This window comes from Phoxinus phoxinus, assembly GCF_949152265.1.
Source record: "Phoxinus phoxinus genome assembly, chromosome: 14".
In the NCBI taxonomy this organism is placed as follows: Eukaryota; Metazoa; Chordata; class Actinopteri; order Cypriniformes; family Leuciscidae; genus Phoxinus; species Phoxinus phoxinus.
In genome coordinates this window covers 13,235,990-13,254,179 of record NC_136889.1, presented here as the reverse complement: position 1 = coordinate 13,254,179, position 18,190 = coordinate 13,235,990, and the positions used below count along the sequence as shown (strand labels likewise).

Sequence of the window (18,190 nt, the reverse complement as noted above, 5' to 3'; positions counted from 1 at the left end):
GTGAGCATTTGGGTTGAACCAGGTGAACCGAACACTTGACTGGTGGTGGAAAAGTTACTGAAAGGAATGCTACAAATAAAACGTCCTCAATGTGGTTTACGAGTACGACTTTATTGTACGACAGTTTTATGCCATAAATAATTATGGCTTTATTGGAACGTCTGTGACCACGTGGAAAAGTAATACGTCACGAATCACGATGTAAAAGGACGGTTGATCTAGTAGTAGCTTGAGTAGGAAAAAATGTAGCCTGAGTCGATTCTTTGAATCAAGCTGTTTGAAAGAACCGATTCTCGGAAATGATTCAGACAAAACAGCGCCCGGAAACAGCAGCCCTTCGCAGAACATGATTGGTGAATTTTTAGAGTGACGTCATATAGGCGCGCTCTGTTTGGAACGTCATCTCTTTGGCGGGATTCACGCTCAGGAAGAGACAAGCAGCGATTGTTTTCAGATGTGAGTTTGTTATTCGTTGTCAATAACGTCTAGTAAATATGTGTTTTTTGTAAAGACACATGAAAATATTGGCATGCACGTATTTTAACGTTAAATACGCATGAGGACTTTGACTGCTGACAGACAACAAATTATATTGCCTGTAAACTATGAACTATGTTATCTGGTTAACTTAGCATGAATCAAGTTATAATTCATTATTTAAGTAAATTATTGTTGCAGTTTATGGCATGTGAGCTGTACTGTAATGTGGGTCTGTTTATGTGTGTGTATTGATCGTCAACCCTTTTTTCTCATTAAATTGCTATAGGTCTATTAATCATTTTGTATTGATCAGATCATAATGTTTTTAAAAGTTGACGCATTATGCAGTTTTGTAAACCTATTGTTAACACTCTGTGTCTAGAATTGCAATGCAGTTTTCAGGCAAAAGAAGGAAGCTGATCGGCAGCTCTCAGAATGATCTGTATGATCACTGTCTTCAGTTCTATGGACAGCCTCCGCTGGACAACATCTCTCTCGCTGAGTTTGAAACCTTAGCTGTGGAGAGGCTGAAATGTGAGTCATCTGCATGGGACAGGTGTTTTTAAATGAGAATTATTTTAATATTCTACTAATATATGTATGTAATTAATTAAGTGCTCAAGACCGTGGAAAATCTTGGTGTGAGCTATGTGAAAAATTCAGAGCAATACAGCAAGAAATTGGAAGCTGAATTTAAGAGTCTGAACTTCCCACTCAGGATGGAATTGGTGAGGACACATTCTTCATATACACTTGTATTTATTTATTTACTTTCCCTACGGGGATACAGTGATGCTGAGATTTTGTGGTGCAATGTTTAATGTTTAATGCATACATTTTATTTCGCAACACCACACCAGGCATTCAGCACTTGTGTGTGTGCCAGCCAAATTATTACATATTGTTAAAAATATATTTCTTCTTTACAGGCATTACTTCATTGATGTTAGCTTTTAACGAGTCTATAATGAAACTATCCGGGTGTGGCCCACACCCAATACAATGTTACACCTCCTCAAATTAAGAATATATTTTCATTTTATGATGCTTTGCTTTGGTCATTAGTCATAGAAAAATTATTAATTTTATGTATTTATGTAATATTTTACTTTGTCTTTGAATTATTTTTATCACAAACTTTTTTAAATATATATATATTTTTCTGTCCTAATAACCCAGGGTGACCAAAAGGTTCAAGGAGGAACATCTGAATATGAGAAACGAAGAAAAGACCATATCTCCCATTTCATTCTACGCTTGGCTTATTGCCAGACGTAAGTATTCTTAATTTAGGAGGTACTTATACAGACAAACACAAATTCAAATGGCCAATTATCTTATTTCTGTGTGACTTTAATCTGTCTTTGTTAGTGTGCTAAAATTAATGCTACGAATATGTGTATATGAGACATTAATAATCTTAAGGCAAGCTCACACTACAGGACTGTAAGTCTACGATGTGGTGCTCACACTATACAACAAGGTTTCTTGTCATCTGTCATATTCGTGTCATAGCAGATCTCATATTTAACGAGCGAAGCCGACCGCAAGAGGCACCGATTTGGCCAAGTATAGGTCTCTGCAGGACATTAATGGGATTTACGAGATCGGTGCGCAAAACGGAGGGGCATTTTCAACCTCGTTACCTGATTTTCTCACGTCACTGTGACAGTTGTTTAGGGATGGGGTCAGGTAAGGGGCAACATTTTCATTGCATGATATAGAAACACCCACAAGTTTGAAAACACCCACAAATTTAGAAAAGCCCACTTTTGTTCTGTAGAGAGAGATCTCATACTCAATTAGGCATACTCAAGGGTTGTGTCGCAGGCAATAGAAATCTGCGGCAGCAAAATCAGTCCAAAATGTGTGTAGTGTGAGTTTGCCTTTAGATAAAGCTAAACATAATAGCTTCAACTATGCTGGGGTTTGTTCCCAAGCCCTATTAATTTAAAATGTATATATTAAAGATCATGTATAGGCAAATTTTGAAATGAACATTGGCAGTTTAAATTAAGGTATAAATGAAACCTTTCAACTTTTATTTCATTCTAGGGAGGACCTCAGGCGATGGTTTATCCAACAGGAAATGGATCTTTTCCGTTACCGGTTCAATGACCTTTTTTCAAAGCAGAAGACTGACTTTTTGCATAAAAATAATTTGAAGTATGAGACGGTGAGGCTATTTTACATATTAATCTCACTGTTGAAACCTCACCAATGCCTTTTCCTTGCCTTTGATGTTATTAGAAAAGAAAAAAAATCTGTTAATTTAAAGGATTAGTTCACCCAAAAAACTAAAACAAACGTCAATTGCAATTAAAAGCCTAAATCTGTTCATCATATAAAGCGATCGTGTCTCTTCAGACAATTTGAACCAATCCGCTCAATTCATATGGATTAGTTTTACGATCTCTTTATGAACTTTTTGAAATGACAAAGTGGTGGTTGTGTGGACTTGTCAATGGAGGGACAGAAATTCTTCAGATTTCATTAAAACATCTTCATTTGTGATTTGAAAATGAACGAAAGTCTTATTGGTTTGGAATGACATGAGGGTGATAAATGAGTAAGTGATTCATATTTGGGTGAACTAACCCTTTAATTTAGATTACAAAACTATAAACCTAAAAAGTAATTGCTATAACTAACTTTATCTATTCTTAATCTTTTTCTTTTTTTTACCATTGTTCGAAGTTAGTATTTTTACAGACACAATATCTAGATATTTCTCTCATCTGTACTGTAGGTGTTGTTTTCTGTCCTAATCAGATTCAGAACTCATGTGACTCTCCAGCTTCCCAACATACTACTGACAGATCACTTCCATCTGTCTTTAACTGAAACATGCTAAAACCTTGATTTCACTTTCTAATTTGAAAGATCCCATCATGATCATTGATGTTTTAGACATGTACAGGGCCCTGTGGAAGTTAAATGTGTTTTCACATACAGTCCTGTAGGGGGCAGTTGTTCTACACTTAAAACATCGCTCTTCTTTCAGTTCCACTCTCTTAAAAATCCTAATATGATTTCAGAGCGGTGCCTAAATGCTTGTTTTCTAGCTGTTAATAAATGCTAATGCCATTGTCACTGAATAAATCCTAAATTATATGTTTTTTCCTAACCTTTTTACATGATAATTCAATTATCTGTTTTTCTTTCAAGTTGCTTTCTGAATTGTGGTGATAAATGCTTTTTTTCTTTCCTTAATGTTGTCCTTGCTTTATCTCTTTTGGTTTCTTGAAACTAAATGTCTGTCAGCTGTGCAATTTTTCCCCCTTTCACTTAACAGGTTAGTGCAGAGGAAAAGAATATCTTAAAAGACAAGCTCATCAACTCCAGTTATGGATTAAGTGGAATCACAGTGGAAGAATATGATTTCTACAAAGTAAGATCATTATAACTTTCTAATTATAAAAGTGGTACAGAGTTATGAAAAGCCATTTCATGCAGAGTCTCTGAAACTTTGTAAAAAACGACATGCTGAAAGACCCACTTCAAATCATTAAAGTTTATAATGCGTGTTCTATCGGTTCTAAGTGTTTTTCTATACTAAAATTATATTTTATTAACACTATTCATTGACATGCCTGTGAATCTTTTGAAGTAAGCATAAGCTGTAACACTTCAATAGTATGGATGTGCAATGGATTTAAAATATCTGTTATTAACAAAGTATTTAACTTATTATTTTTCTGTGTCAAAGGTCCCATTTCAGGATGCCCTGGATTTAGTGCGCACAAGGAAAGTCTATTTGCTGGCTGGCAATGCCTATATTCCCCACAGTGAAATTGTCACGATTGTTCTGAATGACTTCCGCACAAGACTGTCCAAAGCCCTTGCGGTAAGTAACTTGGTAATTTTGAGTCCAATGTTATCGATGCTTCTTAAATGGTGCAATGACACACTGATGAATAAAGTGATGTATACATTCACAAAATTGAGACCTTTCCCACAACAATCAGTGATCACTAGAGATTAATTTGTATGTGGCAATTTGTGTAAGCTGACCGAGATGGATGTTGTAAACGGGGCCTATGCTATGTTACTTTAACCCTTCAACCACTCCACGCATCCTGTAAAAAATATTTCCCTCGCTTGTCAAAATGACCCGAAGGCCTAAAATTATACTTTTTTTCTTTTATTTATAGTCCAGAAAGCTTATATCATTAAATTTTTGTTATATTTTTTTCTATTTGTTTATTTATGTACCTTTTGAATATTTAGATTTATCAATAAATAATATAATTGAAGCACATTCTTCACCCTCAACTTAAATTCAAAATAAACTCCAATACATGCAATAACCAGCTCAAATAAACTCAAAATATCTCACATTGGGTCAATTTGGGTGTCTCTGCTGACCTCTTGTGGAAAATAATATAACCCATTTCATAATATTTGCCACTAATGGCCTCATAGCTCTAAATGAAGAGCGAATGAGTTGTTCCTCTGGGTCCTAAAGTCAGTTCTTGAGTTTTTTTTCTTCAGTATGCATTCAGATACACATGTAGATATTATAAAATCTTTTTTTGGTAAAGTTTTAGCATTTTTAGTTTTAATTGAGCATTTTTTTAATTTATTTTTTATTCATGGTTCAAGCGCGACAAAAGTCCTAAGGTCTTGGACCACTCTGATTTAAAAAAATAAATAATTAAATGAGTTTTGGGTCAAAATTACCCAAAGGAAGACATTATCATGAGGAATGCTACTTTATACCAGATTGGGAATGGTTTTAGATTCACTCAGAATTCAATGATATATACAACCCCACATTTAGTGTTCCTTTACTAAAATTCACAGGTTTCCGATTTTTGAAGAGTTCATGGGGAGTTATTGTAAGCTACAGAAATAAAGCTTGTAGCTCACAGTTAGAGTTGATGGGGGAGCTGCATTAAGGTGGTCTTGGATGACTAGAAAGGTAGCGCGATGGAGAGGTTATAGCAGTCATGAGATTGCTTTTTTTTTAAGGTGTAGAAGAGTGGGCGTCAGAGATGATATTTTGGAGAGGCTTAGCGTAAAGTGCTTGATGGCGCACACTGAGAAGTCATGGGTCATTTCCACCCTCAGACGGAGATTAAAAGGCAGCTAGGAGACGGGGGAGGTCACGGGGAGGGTTGTTGGTCAGGAAATCAAAAGCAGCTTTTCTGTTAGCTCCTGCCAAGATTGCTGTACCCACCGTGGAGGCGAGTCAATTTTATTTTTTCCCTTAACCCTGCCAAATGGCAGCAAAATGTGCTTCCCTGCGATATGCTATTATCCTTTGAAAAACAAGGCTTGTGTTTATATTCCTGCCATTGAGTTTCTCCCCTTGCATCATATTTATAACACATGTAAATGTAATGTGTGTCAGGAAATTCCCAGTAGACCGCACATTGAGGTCTTTTCATGCTTGATGTGGAACGTGAGCTTTGCTGCTTACTTATTGTCTTTTGTTCAGCAGCACAAGCACAAACATTAAAAATAAAATACACAGGATCATACAGGCTTAATCTTTTGAATAGGAAAATAGTTAGGCTCTTCACTGAATATGCTACATTTGTATCTATTCAGCAAGAATGCATTCAATTAATCAAATGTCACAGCGATATCAAAAGACCAAATTCAGTATATGGCACTTTAAGTGTTTTTCATGTCAAATGTTTTCGGATGTCCTGCTGTTTTTGTGATTGAAATACTGCAGCAAGGATACTGTATATGGATCACAAGTTCAAAAATGTGCATATCGTTCACACATTTTTGTTGTTCTTTTGAGATGTGCTGCAGTTCTGTGGTTGCTTTGTCCTCTAGGTCTCCGCGCCAATCACGTGACTGAAAACTATGAATTTGAGTGATTTCTGATGTGACGCTTAAGTCTGGAGTTATGGCTGCTGACAATTCAGCTTTGCTGTGGCAGGATTTTAAAAATGTATTAAAATAGAAAACAGTTATTTTAAGTTGTATTAATATTTCACAATATTTAGGGGCCAAGCACTGAAGGTGCGGGCACCTATTGTATCTGTTCCCGTTCTTATTAGGGGCCAAGCACTGAAGGTGCGGGCACCTATTGTATCTGTTCCCGTACCAAAAATAATTCTTCTTCTTCTTCCGCTCTGGGAGTCTATGAGAGCCCATAGAACCGATCGCGGGAAAGTTGTAATGGTTTGACATTCGGATAGAGGACAGTCCCAACATTAAATACACCAATTTTGGTGTGTCTAAGTCATTCCCTCTAGCGCCACCAACTGTCCAAAGTTTCACTCATGTTTATTCTAATAACTTTTGAACCACAAGGGCTAGAAACAAAATTCTTTTTTCCTCTGATTCCTGACCTCGTGACGATTCGATTGCACCCAATGACGTCATTTTGCGCCATGAAAAGTTTTCCGCCATTTTGAATTTTCCGAAAAAGCTACTTTTTCGAACTCCTCCTAGGCCGTTGCTCCAATTTCCATGAAAATTGAATCAGATCATCTACAGACCATGCCAACAAAAAGTTATGGAATTCAAGTTGATTCGAATTACCGTTCTCGAATACCGCGCAAATAAATTTTACGTAGCGCTTGCAAAAACAGACGTAAGGCCGTATCTCCACAACGCTTTATCGGATTCAGACCAAATTTGGTACATGTCATCACAAGCATGACCTGAGGCTACATGCCGCGTTTCGGCGCAGCGCCACCTACTGGTCCGGAGATATGAAGAATTTATATTTTTGCTTATAACTTCTGAACGGTTTGTCCAAAAATCACAAAAGTGGTCTCGTTAGATTCAGGGCATCGTGCTGAGTCGACTGATATCCAATTTTCCCATATCGGCCATTTTGGCTGTCGGCCATTTTGAATTATGTGCTAAAATGCTGTATTTTATGAACGCATGAACGTATCGTTACGAAACTCAGTATGGGTCATCAGTACAACGCCCTAAAAGTACTCAAAAATTTATGAGACAGCGCCACCTTTTGGTCAAAAGTTATAATGAAATTTCCAAAAATGCTAATAACTTTTGAATAAATTTGCCTATAGTAATGACACTGATCTCAATAGATTCCTTGGGTTATGCTGAAAACATAGATACCAATTTTGCCATAGTCAGCCAAACTTCCTGTCCACCATCTTTATTTTCTTTTAAAACCTACTTTTTCAAACTCCTCCTAGACCGAACGTCCGATTTTCACCAAAATTGGATCGTGTCATCTCCAGACCGTGCCGAGTAAAAGTTATGGATTTCGTGTCGATAGACAAAACCGTTTTCGTATACCGCAGTGGCAAAGTTGAGGCATGATGCCAAAATGACTATTCAGGCTTTATATCTGCAATGCCTTGACATATTGACACCAAACTTTGTATGTGTCATTGTCACTTCACTCTGACCACATCACATCAGTTTCGTAACTGCGCCACCTATTGGTCGAAAGTGATAATCATATTTTTAGTTATTGTATGTGATTTTTCAACCATTTTGCCAAAATTCATCTTCAAATGTCTTTAATTGCTCTTTGCTGCAGTGGGTCTCACACTCCCAGCCACTTTGGCATGTCTTGTCGTCTTGCTTGCGCTTGGCCCCGGTGATTGCTGCTTGCAGCTATATTTAGGGGCCAAGCACTGAAGGTGCGGGCACCTATTGTATCTGTTCCCGTTCTTATTCTGCTTCTTTTTCTTTTTCTTTTTCCGACTGGGCGTCTATGGCAGCCTATAGAACCGTTTGCGGGAAACTTATGAAAATTGGCACAGTGATAGAGGACAGCCTGAACTATCACCATAGCGAATTTGGAGTCTCCAACTCATTCCCTCTAGCGCCACCAGCTGTCCAAAGTTTCACTCATGTTTATGCTAATAACTTTTGAACCACAAGGGCTAGAAACAAAATTCTTTTTTCCTCTGATTCCTGAGCTCACGACGATTCAACTGCACCCTATGACGTCATTTTCCGTCATAATAGTTTTTCCGCCATTTTGAATTTTCTGAAAAACCTACTTTTTCGAACTCCTCCTAGGCCGTTGCTCCGAATTTCACGAAAATTGAACCAGATCATCTCCAGACCTTGACGACCAAAAGTTATGGAATTCAAGTTGATTCGAATTACCGTTCTCGAATACCGCGCAAATAAATTTTACGTAGCGCTTGCGAAAACAGACGTAAGGCCGTATCTCCACAACGCTTTATCGGATTCAGGCCAAATTTCGTACATGTCATCACAAGCATGATCTGAGGCTACATGCTGCGTTTCGGCGCAGCGCCACCTACTGGTCCGGAGATATGAAGAATTTATGTTTTTGCTTATAACTTCTGAACGGTTTGTCCAAAAATCACAAAAGTGGTCTCGTTAGATTCAGGGCGTCGTGCTGAGTTGACTGATATCCAATTTTCCCATATCGGCCATTTTGGCTGTCGGCCATTTTGAATTATGTGCTAAAATGCTGTATTTTACGAACGCATGAACGTATCGTTACGAAACTCAGTATGGGTCATCAGTACAAGGCCCTAAAGGTACTCAAAAGATTATGAGACAGCGCCACCTTTTGGTCAAAAGTTATAATGAAATTTCCAAACATGCTAATAACTTTTGAATAAATTTGCCTATAGTAATGACACTGATCTCAATAGATTCCTTGGGTTATGCTGAAAACATTGATACCAATTTTTGCCATAGTCAGTCAAACTTCCTGTCCGCCATCTTTATTCTCTTTTAAAACCTACTTTTTCGAACTCCTCCTAGACCGAACGTCCGATTTTCACCAAAATCGGATCGTGTCATCTCCAGACCGTGCCGAGTAAAAGTTATGGATTTCGTGTCGATAGACAAAACCGTTTTCGTATACCGCAGTGTCAAAGTTGAGGCATGATGCCAAAATGACTATTCAGGCTTTATATCTGCAATGCCTTGACATATTGACACCAAACTTTGTATGTGTCATTGTCACTTCACTCTGACCACATCACATCAGTTTCGTAACTGTGCCACCTATTGGTCGAAAGTGATAATCATATTTTTAGTTATTGTATGTGATTTTTCAACCATTTTGCCAAAATTCATCTTCAAATGTCTTTAATTGCTCCTTGCTGCAGTGGGTCTCACACTCCCAGCCACTTTGGCATGTATTGTCGTCTTGCTTGCGCTTGGCCCCGGTGATTGCTGCTTGCAGCTATATTTAGGGGCCAAGCACTGAAAGTGCGGAGGCACCTATTGTTTTTGTTGGCGTTCTTATTATTATTAGGGGCCAAGCACTGAAGGTGCGGGCACCTATTGTATCTGTTCCCGTACCAAAAATAATTCTTCTTCTTCCGCTCTGGGAGTCTATGGCAGCCCATAGAACCGATCGCGGGAAAGTTGTAATGGTTTGACATTCGGATAGAGGACAGTCCCAACATTAAATACACCAATTTTGGTGTGTCTAAGTCATTCCCTCTAGCGCCACCAACTGTCCAAAGTTTCACTCATGTTTATTCTAATAACTTTTGAACCACAAGGGCTAGAAACAAAATTCTTTTTTCCTCTGATTCCTGACCTCGTGACGATTCGATTGCACCCAATGACGTCATTTTGCGCCATGAAAAGTTTTCCGCCATTTTGAATTTTCCGAAAAAGCTACTTTTTCGAACTCCTCCTAGGCCGTTGCTCCAATTTCCATGAAAATTGAATCAGATCATCTACAGACCATGCCGACAAAAAGTTATGGAATTCAAGTTGATTCGCTTAGCAATTTTCGAAAAAACCCACAAACAAATTTTACGTAGCGCTTGCGAAAACAGACGTAAGGCTGTATCTCCGCAACGCTTTGTTGGATTCAGACCAAATTTGCCACATGTCATCACAAGCATGACTTGAGGCTACATGCTGCGTTTCGGCGCAGCGCCACCTACTGGTCCGGAGATATGAAAAATGGCTATTTTTGCTTATAACTTCTGAACAGTTTGCCCAAAAATCATCAAATTGGTCTCGTTAGATTCAGGCCAACATGCTGAGTCGACTGATATCCAATTTTACCATGTCGGCCATTTTGGCTGTCGGCCATTTTGAATTTTGTGCTAAAATGCTGTATTTTAAGAACGCATGAATGGATTGTTACGAAACATGGTATGGGTCATCAGCACGATGCCCTGAAGGAGCGTGAGAAGTTTCGAAACAGCGCCACCTTGTGGTCAAAAGTTATAACAACATTTCCAAAAAGGCTAATAACCTTTGAATACATCTGCCTATTGAAATGCCACTGGTCTCAATAGATTCGCTGGGTCACGCTGAGAACATAGATACCAAGTTTGCCATATTTGGCCGAACTTCCTGTCCGCCATCTTGATTTTCAGTCAAAACCTACTTTGTCGAACTCCTCCTAGACCGTTTGTCCGATTTTCACCAAAATCGAATCGTATCATCTCCACACTGTACCGACAAAAAGTTATGGAATTCGTGTTGATTCGTCAAACCGTTCTCAAATACCGCGCAAACAAATTTTACGTTGTGCTACAGCTACAGATTTAGTGCAAAAGTACTACATCGCCCATAACTCCTAGAGTCCGTTTGTCCTAGACTCAAGTGTCTCACACCACTGTGATCCCTGGCTCAAGGCGGACAAAATGGCTATCTCCAATTTCGATTTAGGCCAGAAAAATTTTCTGCTATGTCGAATTTTGTCCGAAACCTACTTTTGCAAACTAGTCCTAGGTTTTTCACCAGATCGGAACCAAACCAGTCTAGGACATTTCTCTGGACTCTCTAGATCAATAAATATCGAAAAAAAAGTTGAACTTTTGCATTTGGGTGGCTGTAACAGGGTCATTTAGAAAAGGGAGGCGTGGCAAAATACACTAAAAAGCCTATAAATCCCATATGAAAATTCAGAACTTCACCAAAATTGATGAGCATATGTGTCAGAACATGGTGAGGAAGCATGCAGAGTTTCATGGAGATCGGACCATAGGTGGCGCTGTAACTGGCAAAAAGCCTTCAATCTTATTAGGGGTTCAAGCATGAAATGCTGAAACCCTATTGTAATTAAGGATTCGTAAAACGCATCGTGCAGGCCAAACCGTAAGGCCTAGAGACGTGAAACCTGGCCAGATGGTAGGCCTCAATTTGGGGACAACCTATCAGAGTATGACCCCGAATGGCCCATAGGTGGCGCTACAGCAACCAAAAGTTCAAAATTGATCATAGCTCTTAGACCGTTTGTCCCAGGATCAAGTGCCCCAAATCGTTGGAATCCTTGGCTCAAGGCGGACAAAATGGCCATCTCCGATTTCGATTTAGGCCAGAAAAAATTTCTGCTATGTCGAATTTTGTCCAAAACCTACTTTTGCGAACTAGTCCCTGGTTTTTCGCCCGACCGGAGCCAAACCAGTCTAGGACATTTCTCTGGACTCTCTCGATCAATAGTTTTTGAAAAAAAGTAGAATTTTTGCATTTGGTTGGCTATAACAGGGTCATTTGGAAAATGGGCGGGGCAAAATACAGTCAAAAGCCTATAAATCCTAAACAAAAACTCAGAACATCACGAAAATCGCTGAGCATATGTGTCATGACATGGTGAACAAGCGTGCCGAGTTTCATGCAGATCGGACCATAGGTGGCACTATAAATGGCAAAAAGGTTCCCTTATTATTAGGGGCCAAGCACTGAAGGTGCGGGCACCTATTGTATCTGTTCCCGTACCAAAAATAATTCTTCTTCTTCTTCCGCTCTGGGAGTCTATGGCAGCCCATAGAACCGATCGCGGGAAAGTTGTAATGGTTTGACATTCGGATAGAGGACAGTCCCAACATTAAATACACCAATTTTGGTGTGTCTAAGTCATTCCCTCTAGCGCCACCAACTGTCCAAAGTTTCACTCATGTTTATTCTAATAACTTTTGAACCACAAGGGCTAGAAACAAAATTCTTTTTTCCTCTGATTCCTGACCTCGTGACGATTCGATTGCACCCAATGACGTCATTTTGCGCCATGAAAAGTTTTCCGCCATTTTGAATTTTCCGAAAAAGCTACTTTTTCGAACTCCTCCTAGGCCGTTGCTCCAATTTCCATGAAAATTGAATCAGATCATCTACAGACCATGCCGACAAAAAGTTATGGAATTCAAGTTGATTCGCTTAGCAATTTTCGAAAAAACCCACAAACAAATTTTACGTAGCGCTTGCGAAAACAGACGTAAGGCTGTATCTCCGCAACGCTTTGTTGGATTCAGACCAAATTTGCCACATGTCATCACAAGCATGACTTGAGGCTACATGCTGCGTTTCGGCGCAGCGCCACCTACTGGTCCGGAGATATGAAAAATGGCTATTTTTGCTTATAACTTCTGAACAGTTTGCCCAAAAATCATCAAATTGGTCTCGTTAGATTCAGGCCAACATGCTGAGTCGACTGATATCCAATTTTACCATGTCGGCCATTTTGGCTGTCGGCCATTTTGAATTTTGTGCTAAAATGCTGTATTTTAAGAACGCATGAATGGATTGTTACGAAACATGGTATGGGTCATCAGCACGATGCCCTGAAGGAGCGTGAGAAGTTTCGAAACAGCGCCACCTTGTGGTCAAAAGTTATAACAACATTTCCAAAAAGGCTAATAACCTTTGAATACATCTGCCTATTGAAATGCCACTGGTCTCAATAGATTCGCTGGGTCACGCTGAGAACATAGATACCAAGTTTGCCATATTTGGCCGAACTTCCTGTCCGCCATCTTGATTTTCAGTCAAAACCTACTTTGTCGAACTCCTCCTAGACCGTTTGTCCGATTTTCACCAAAATCGAATCGTATCATCTCCACACTGTACCGACAAAAAGTTATGGAATTCGTGTTGATTCGTCAAACCGTTCTCAAATACCGCGCAAACAAATTTTACGTTGTGCTACAGCTACAGATTTAGTGCAAAAGTACTACATCGCCCATAACTCCTAGAGTCCGTTTGTCCTAGACTCAAGTGTCTCACACCACTGTGATCCCTGGCTCAAGGCGGACAAAATGGCTATCTCCAATTTCGATTTAGGCCAGAAAAATTTTCTGCTATGTCGAATTTTGTCCGAAACCTACTTTTGCAAACTAGTCCTAGGTTTTTCACCAGATCGGAACCAAACCAGTCTAGGACATTTCTCTGGACTCTCTAGATCAATAAATATCGAAAAAAAAGTTGAACTTTTGCATTTGGGTGGCTGTAACAGGGTCATTTAGAAAAGGGGCGTGGCAAAATACACTAAAAAGCCTATAAATCCCATATGAAAATTCAGAACTTCACCAAAATTGATGAGCATATGTGTCAGAACATGGTGAGGAAGCATGCAGAGTTTCATGGAGATCGGACCATAGGTGGCGCTGTAACTGGCAAAAAGCCTTCAATCTTATTAGGGGTTCAAGCATGAAATGCTGAAACCCTATTGTAATTAAGGATTCGTAAAACGCATCGTGCAGGCCAAACCGTAAGGCCTAGAGACGTGAAACCTGGCCAGATGGTAGGCCTCAATTTGGGGACAACCTATCAGAGTATGACCCCGAATGGCCCATAGGTGGCGCTACAGCAACCAAAAGTTCAAAATTGATCATAGCTCTTAGACCGTTTGTCCCAGGATCAAGTGCCCCAAATCGTTGGAATCCTTGGCTCAAGGCGGACAAAATGGCCATCTCCGATTTCGATTTAGGCCAGAAAAAATTTCTGCTATGTCGAATTTTGTCCAAAACCTACTTTTGCGAACTAGTCCCTGGTTTTTCGCCCGACCGGAGCCAAACCAGTCTAGGACATTTCTCTGGACTCTCTCGATCAATAGTTTTTGAAAAAAAGTAGAATTTTTGCATTTGGTTGGCTATAACAGGGTCATTTGGAAAATGGGCGGGGCAAAATACAGTCAAAAGCCTATAAATCCTAAACAAAAACTCAGAACATCACGAAAATCGCTGAGCATATGTGTCATGACATGGTGAACAAGCGTGCCGAGTTTCATGCAGATCGGACCATAGGTGGCACTATAAATGGCAAAAAGGTTCCCTTATTATTAGGGGCCAAGCACTGAAGGTGCGGGCACCTATTGTATCTGTTCCCGTACCAAAAATAATTCTTCTTCTTCTTCCGCTCTGGGAGTCTATGGCAGCCCATAGAACCGATCGCGGGAAAGTTGTAATGGTTTGACATTCGGATAGAGGACAGTCCCAACATTAAATACACCAATTTTGGTGTGTCTAAGTCATTCCCTCTAGCGCCACCAACTGTCCAAAGTTTCACTCATGTTTATTCTAATAACTTTTGAACCACAAGGGCTAGAAACAAAATTCTTTTTTCCTCTGATTCCTGACCTCGTGACGATTCGATTGCACCCAATGACGTCATTTTGCGCCATGAAAAGTTTTCCGCCATTTTGAATTTTCCGAAAAAGCTACTTTTTCGAACTCCTCCTAGGCTGTTGCTCCAATTTCCATGAAAATTGAATCAGATCATCTACAGACCATGCCGACAAAAAGTTATGGAATTCAAGTTGATTCGCTTAGCAATTTTCGAAAAAACCCACAAACAAATTTTACGTAGCGCTTGCGAAAAAAGACGTAAGGCTGTATCTCCGCAACGCTTTGTTGGATTCAGACCAAATTTGCCACATGTCATCACAAGCATGACTTGAGGCTACATGCTGCGTTTCGGCGCAGCGCCACCTACTGGTCCGGAGATATGAAAAATGGCTATTTTTGCTTATAACTTCTGAACAGTTTGCCCAAAAATCATCAAATTGGTCTCGTTAGATTCAGGCCAACATGCTGAGTCGACTGATATCCAATTTTACCATGTCGGCCATTTTGGCTGTCGGCCATTTTGAATTTTGTGCTAAAATGCTGTATTTTAAGAACGCATGAATGGATTGTTACGAAACATGGTATGGGTCATCAGCACGATGCCCTGAAGGAGCGTGAGAAGTTTCGAAACAGCGCCACCTTGTGGTCAAAAGTTATAACAACATTTCCAAAAAGGCTAATAACCTTTGAATACATCTGCCTATTGAAATGCCACTGGTCTCAATAGATTCGCTGGGTCACGCTGAGAACATAGATACCAAGTTTGCCATATTTGGCCGAACTTCCTGTCCGCCATCTTGATTTTCAGTCAAAACCTACTTTGTCGAACTCCTCCTAGACCGTTTGTCCGATTTTCACCAAAATCGAATCGTATCATCTCCACACTGTACCGACAAAAAGTTATGGAATTCGTGTTGATTCGTCAAACCGTTCTCAAATACCGCGCAAACAAATTTTACGTTGTGCTACAGCTACAGATTTAGTGCAAAAGTACTACATCGCCCATAACTCCTAGAGTCCGTTTGTCCTAGACTCAAGTGTCTCACACCACTGTGATCCCTGGCTCAAGGCGGACAAAATGGCTATCTCCAATTTCGATTTAGGCCAGAAAAATTTTCTGCTATGTCGAATTTTGTCCGAAACCTACTTTTGCAAACTAGTCCTAGGTTTTTCACCAGATCGGAACCAAACCAGTCTAGGACATTTCTCTGGACTCTCTAGATCAATAAATATCGAAAAAAAAGTTGAACTTTTGCATTTGGGTGGCTGTAACAGGGTCATTTAGAAAAGGGAGGCGTGGCAAAATACACTAAAAAGCCTATAAATCCCATATGAAAATTCAGAACTTCACCAAAATTGATGAGCATATGTGTCAGAACATGGTGAGGAAGCATGCAGAGTTTCATGGAGATCGGACCATAGGTGGCGCTGTAACTGGCAAAAAGCCTTCAATCTTATTAGGGGTTCAAGCATGAAATGCTGAAACCCTATTGTAATTAAGGATTCGTAAAACGCATCGTGCAGGCCAAACCGTAAGGCCTAGAGACGTGAAACCTGGCCAGATGGTAGGCCTCAATTTGGGGACAACCTATCAGAGTATGACCCCGAATGGCCCATAGGTGGCGCTACAGCAACCAAAAGTTCAAAATTGATCATAGCTCTTAGACCGTTTGTCCCAGGATCAAGTGCCCCAAATCGTTGGAATCCTTGGCTCAAGGCGGACAAAATGGCCATCTCCGATTTCGATTTAGGCCAGAAAAAATTTCTGCTATGTCGAATTTTGTCCAAAACCTACTTTTGCGAACTAGTCCCTGGTTTTTCGCCCGACCGGAGCCAAACCAGTCTAGGACATTTCTCTGGACTCTCTCGATCAATAGTTTTTGAAAAAAAGTAGAATTTTTGCATTTGGTTGGCTATAACAGGGTCATTTGGAAAATGGGCGGGGCAAAATACAGTCAAAAGCCTATAAATCCTAAACAAAAACTCAGAACATCACGAAAATCGCTGAGCATATGTGTCATGACATGGTGAACAAGCGTGCCGAGTTTCATGCAGATCGGACCATAGGTGGCACTATAAATGGCAAAAAGGTTCCCTTATTATTAGGGGCCAAGCACTGAAGGTGCGGGCACCTATTGTATCTGTTCCCGTACCAAAAATAATTCTTCTTCTTCTTCCGCTCTGGGAGTCTATGGCAGCCCATAGAACCGATCGCGGGAAAGTTGTAATGGTTTGACATTCGGATAGAGGACAGTCCCAACATTAAATACACCAATTTTGGTGTGTCTAAGTCATTCCCTCTAGCGCCACCAACTGTCCAAAGTTTCACTCATGTTTATTCTAATAACTTTTGAACCACAAGGGCTAGAAACAAAATTCTTTTTTCCTCTGATTCCTGACCTCGTGACGATTCGATTGCACCCAATGACGTCATTTTGCGCCATGAAAAGTTTTCCGCCATTTTGAATTTTCCGAAAAAGCTACTTTTTCGAACTCCTCCTAGGCCGTTGCTCCAATTTCCATGAAAATTGAATCAGATCATCTACAGACCATGCCGACAAAAAGTTATGGAATTCAAGTTGATTCGCTTAGCAATTTTCGAAAAAACCCACAAACAAATTTTACGTAGCGCTTGCGAAAACAGACGTAAGGCTGTATCTCCGCAACGCTTTGTTGGATTCAGACCAAATTTGCCACATGTCATCACAAGCATGACTTGAGGCTACATGCTGCGTTTCGGCGCAGCGCCACCTACTGGTCCGGAGATATGAAAAATGGCTATTTTTGCTTATAACTTCTGAACAGTTTGCCCAAAAATCATCAAATTGGTCTCGTTAGATTCAGGCCAACATGCTGAGTCGACTGATATCCAATTTTACCATGTCGGCCATTTTGGCTGTCGGCCATTTTGAATTTTGTGCTAAAATGCTGTATTTTAAGAACGCATGAATGGATTGTTACGAAACATGGTATGGGTCATCAGCACGATGCCCTGAAGGAGCGTGAGAAGTTTCGAAACAGCGCCACCTTGTGGTCAAAAGTTATAACAACATTTCCAAAAAGGCTAATAACCTTTGAATACATCTGCCTATTGAAATGCCACTGGTCTCAATAGATTCGCTGGGTCACGCTGAGAACATAGATACCAAGTTTGCCATATTTGGCCGAACTTCCTGTCCGCCATCTTGATTTTCAGTCAAAACCTACTTTGTCGAACTCCTCCTAGACCGTTTGTCCGATTTTCACCAAAATCGAATCGTATCATCTCCACACTGTACCGACAAAAAGTTATGGAATTCGTGTTGATTCGTCAAACCGTTCTCAAATACCGCGCAAACAAATTTTACGTTGTGCTACAGCTACAGATTTAGTGCAAAAGTACTACATCGCCCATAACTCCTAGAGTCCGTTTGTCCTAGACTCAAGTGTCTCACACCACTGTGATCCCTGGCTCAAGG

The 18,190-nt window shown here is 40.0% G+C and overlaps 1 protein-coding gene across 1 annotated transcript in view; it reads left to right on the top strand.

Moving 5' to 3' along the window:
* Window positions 1-10: 10 nt before the first annotated feature.
* The window catches only part of prim2 (DNA primase subunit 2), a 75,612-nt gene continuing 57,432 nt past the window's right edge, over window positions 11-18,190 (top strand). The window contains exons 1-7 of the mRNA XM_079634284.1: window positions 11-456; window positions 863-1,014; window positions 1,096-1,208; window positions 1,660-1,754; window positions 2,536-2,656; window positions 3,776-3,871; window positions 4,190-4,327. Coding sequence (XP_079490410.1) covers window positions 870-1,014; window positions 1,096-1,208; window positions 1,660-1,754; window positions 2,536-2,656; window positions 3,776-3,871; window positions 4,190-4,327 — 708 coding nt within the window. The 5' untranslated portion in view covers window positions 11-456; window positions 863-869. The remainder of the gene's footprint in view (window positions 457-862; window positions 1,015-1,095; window positions 1,209-1,659; window positions 1,755-2,535; window positions 2,657-3,775; window positions 3,872-4,189; window positions 4,328-18,190) is intronic.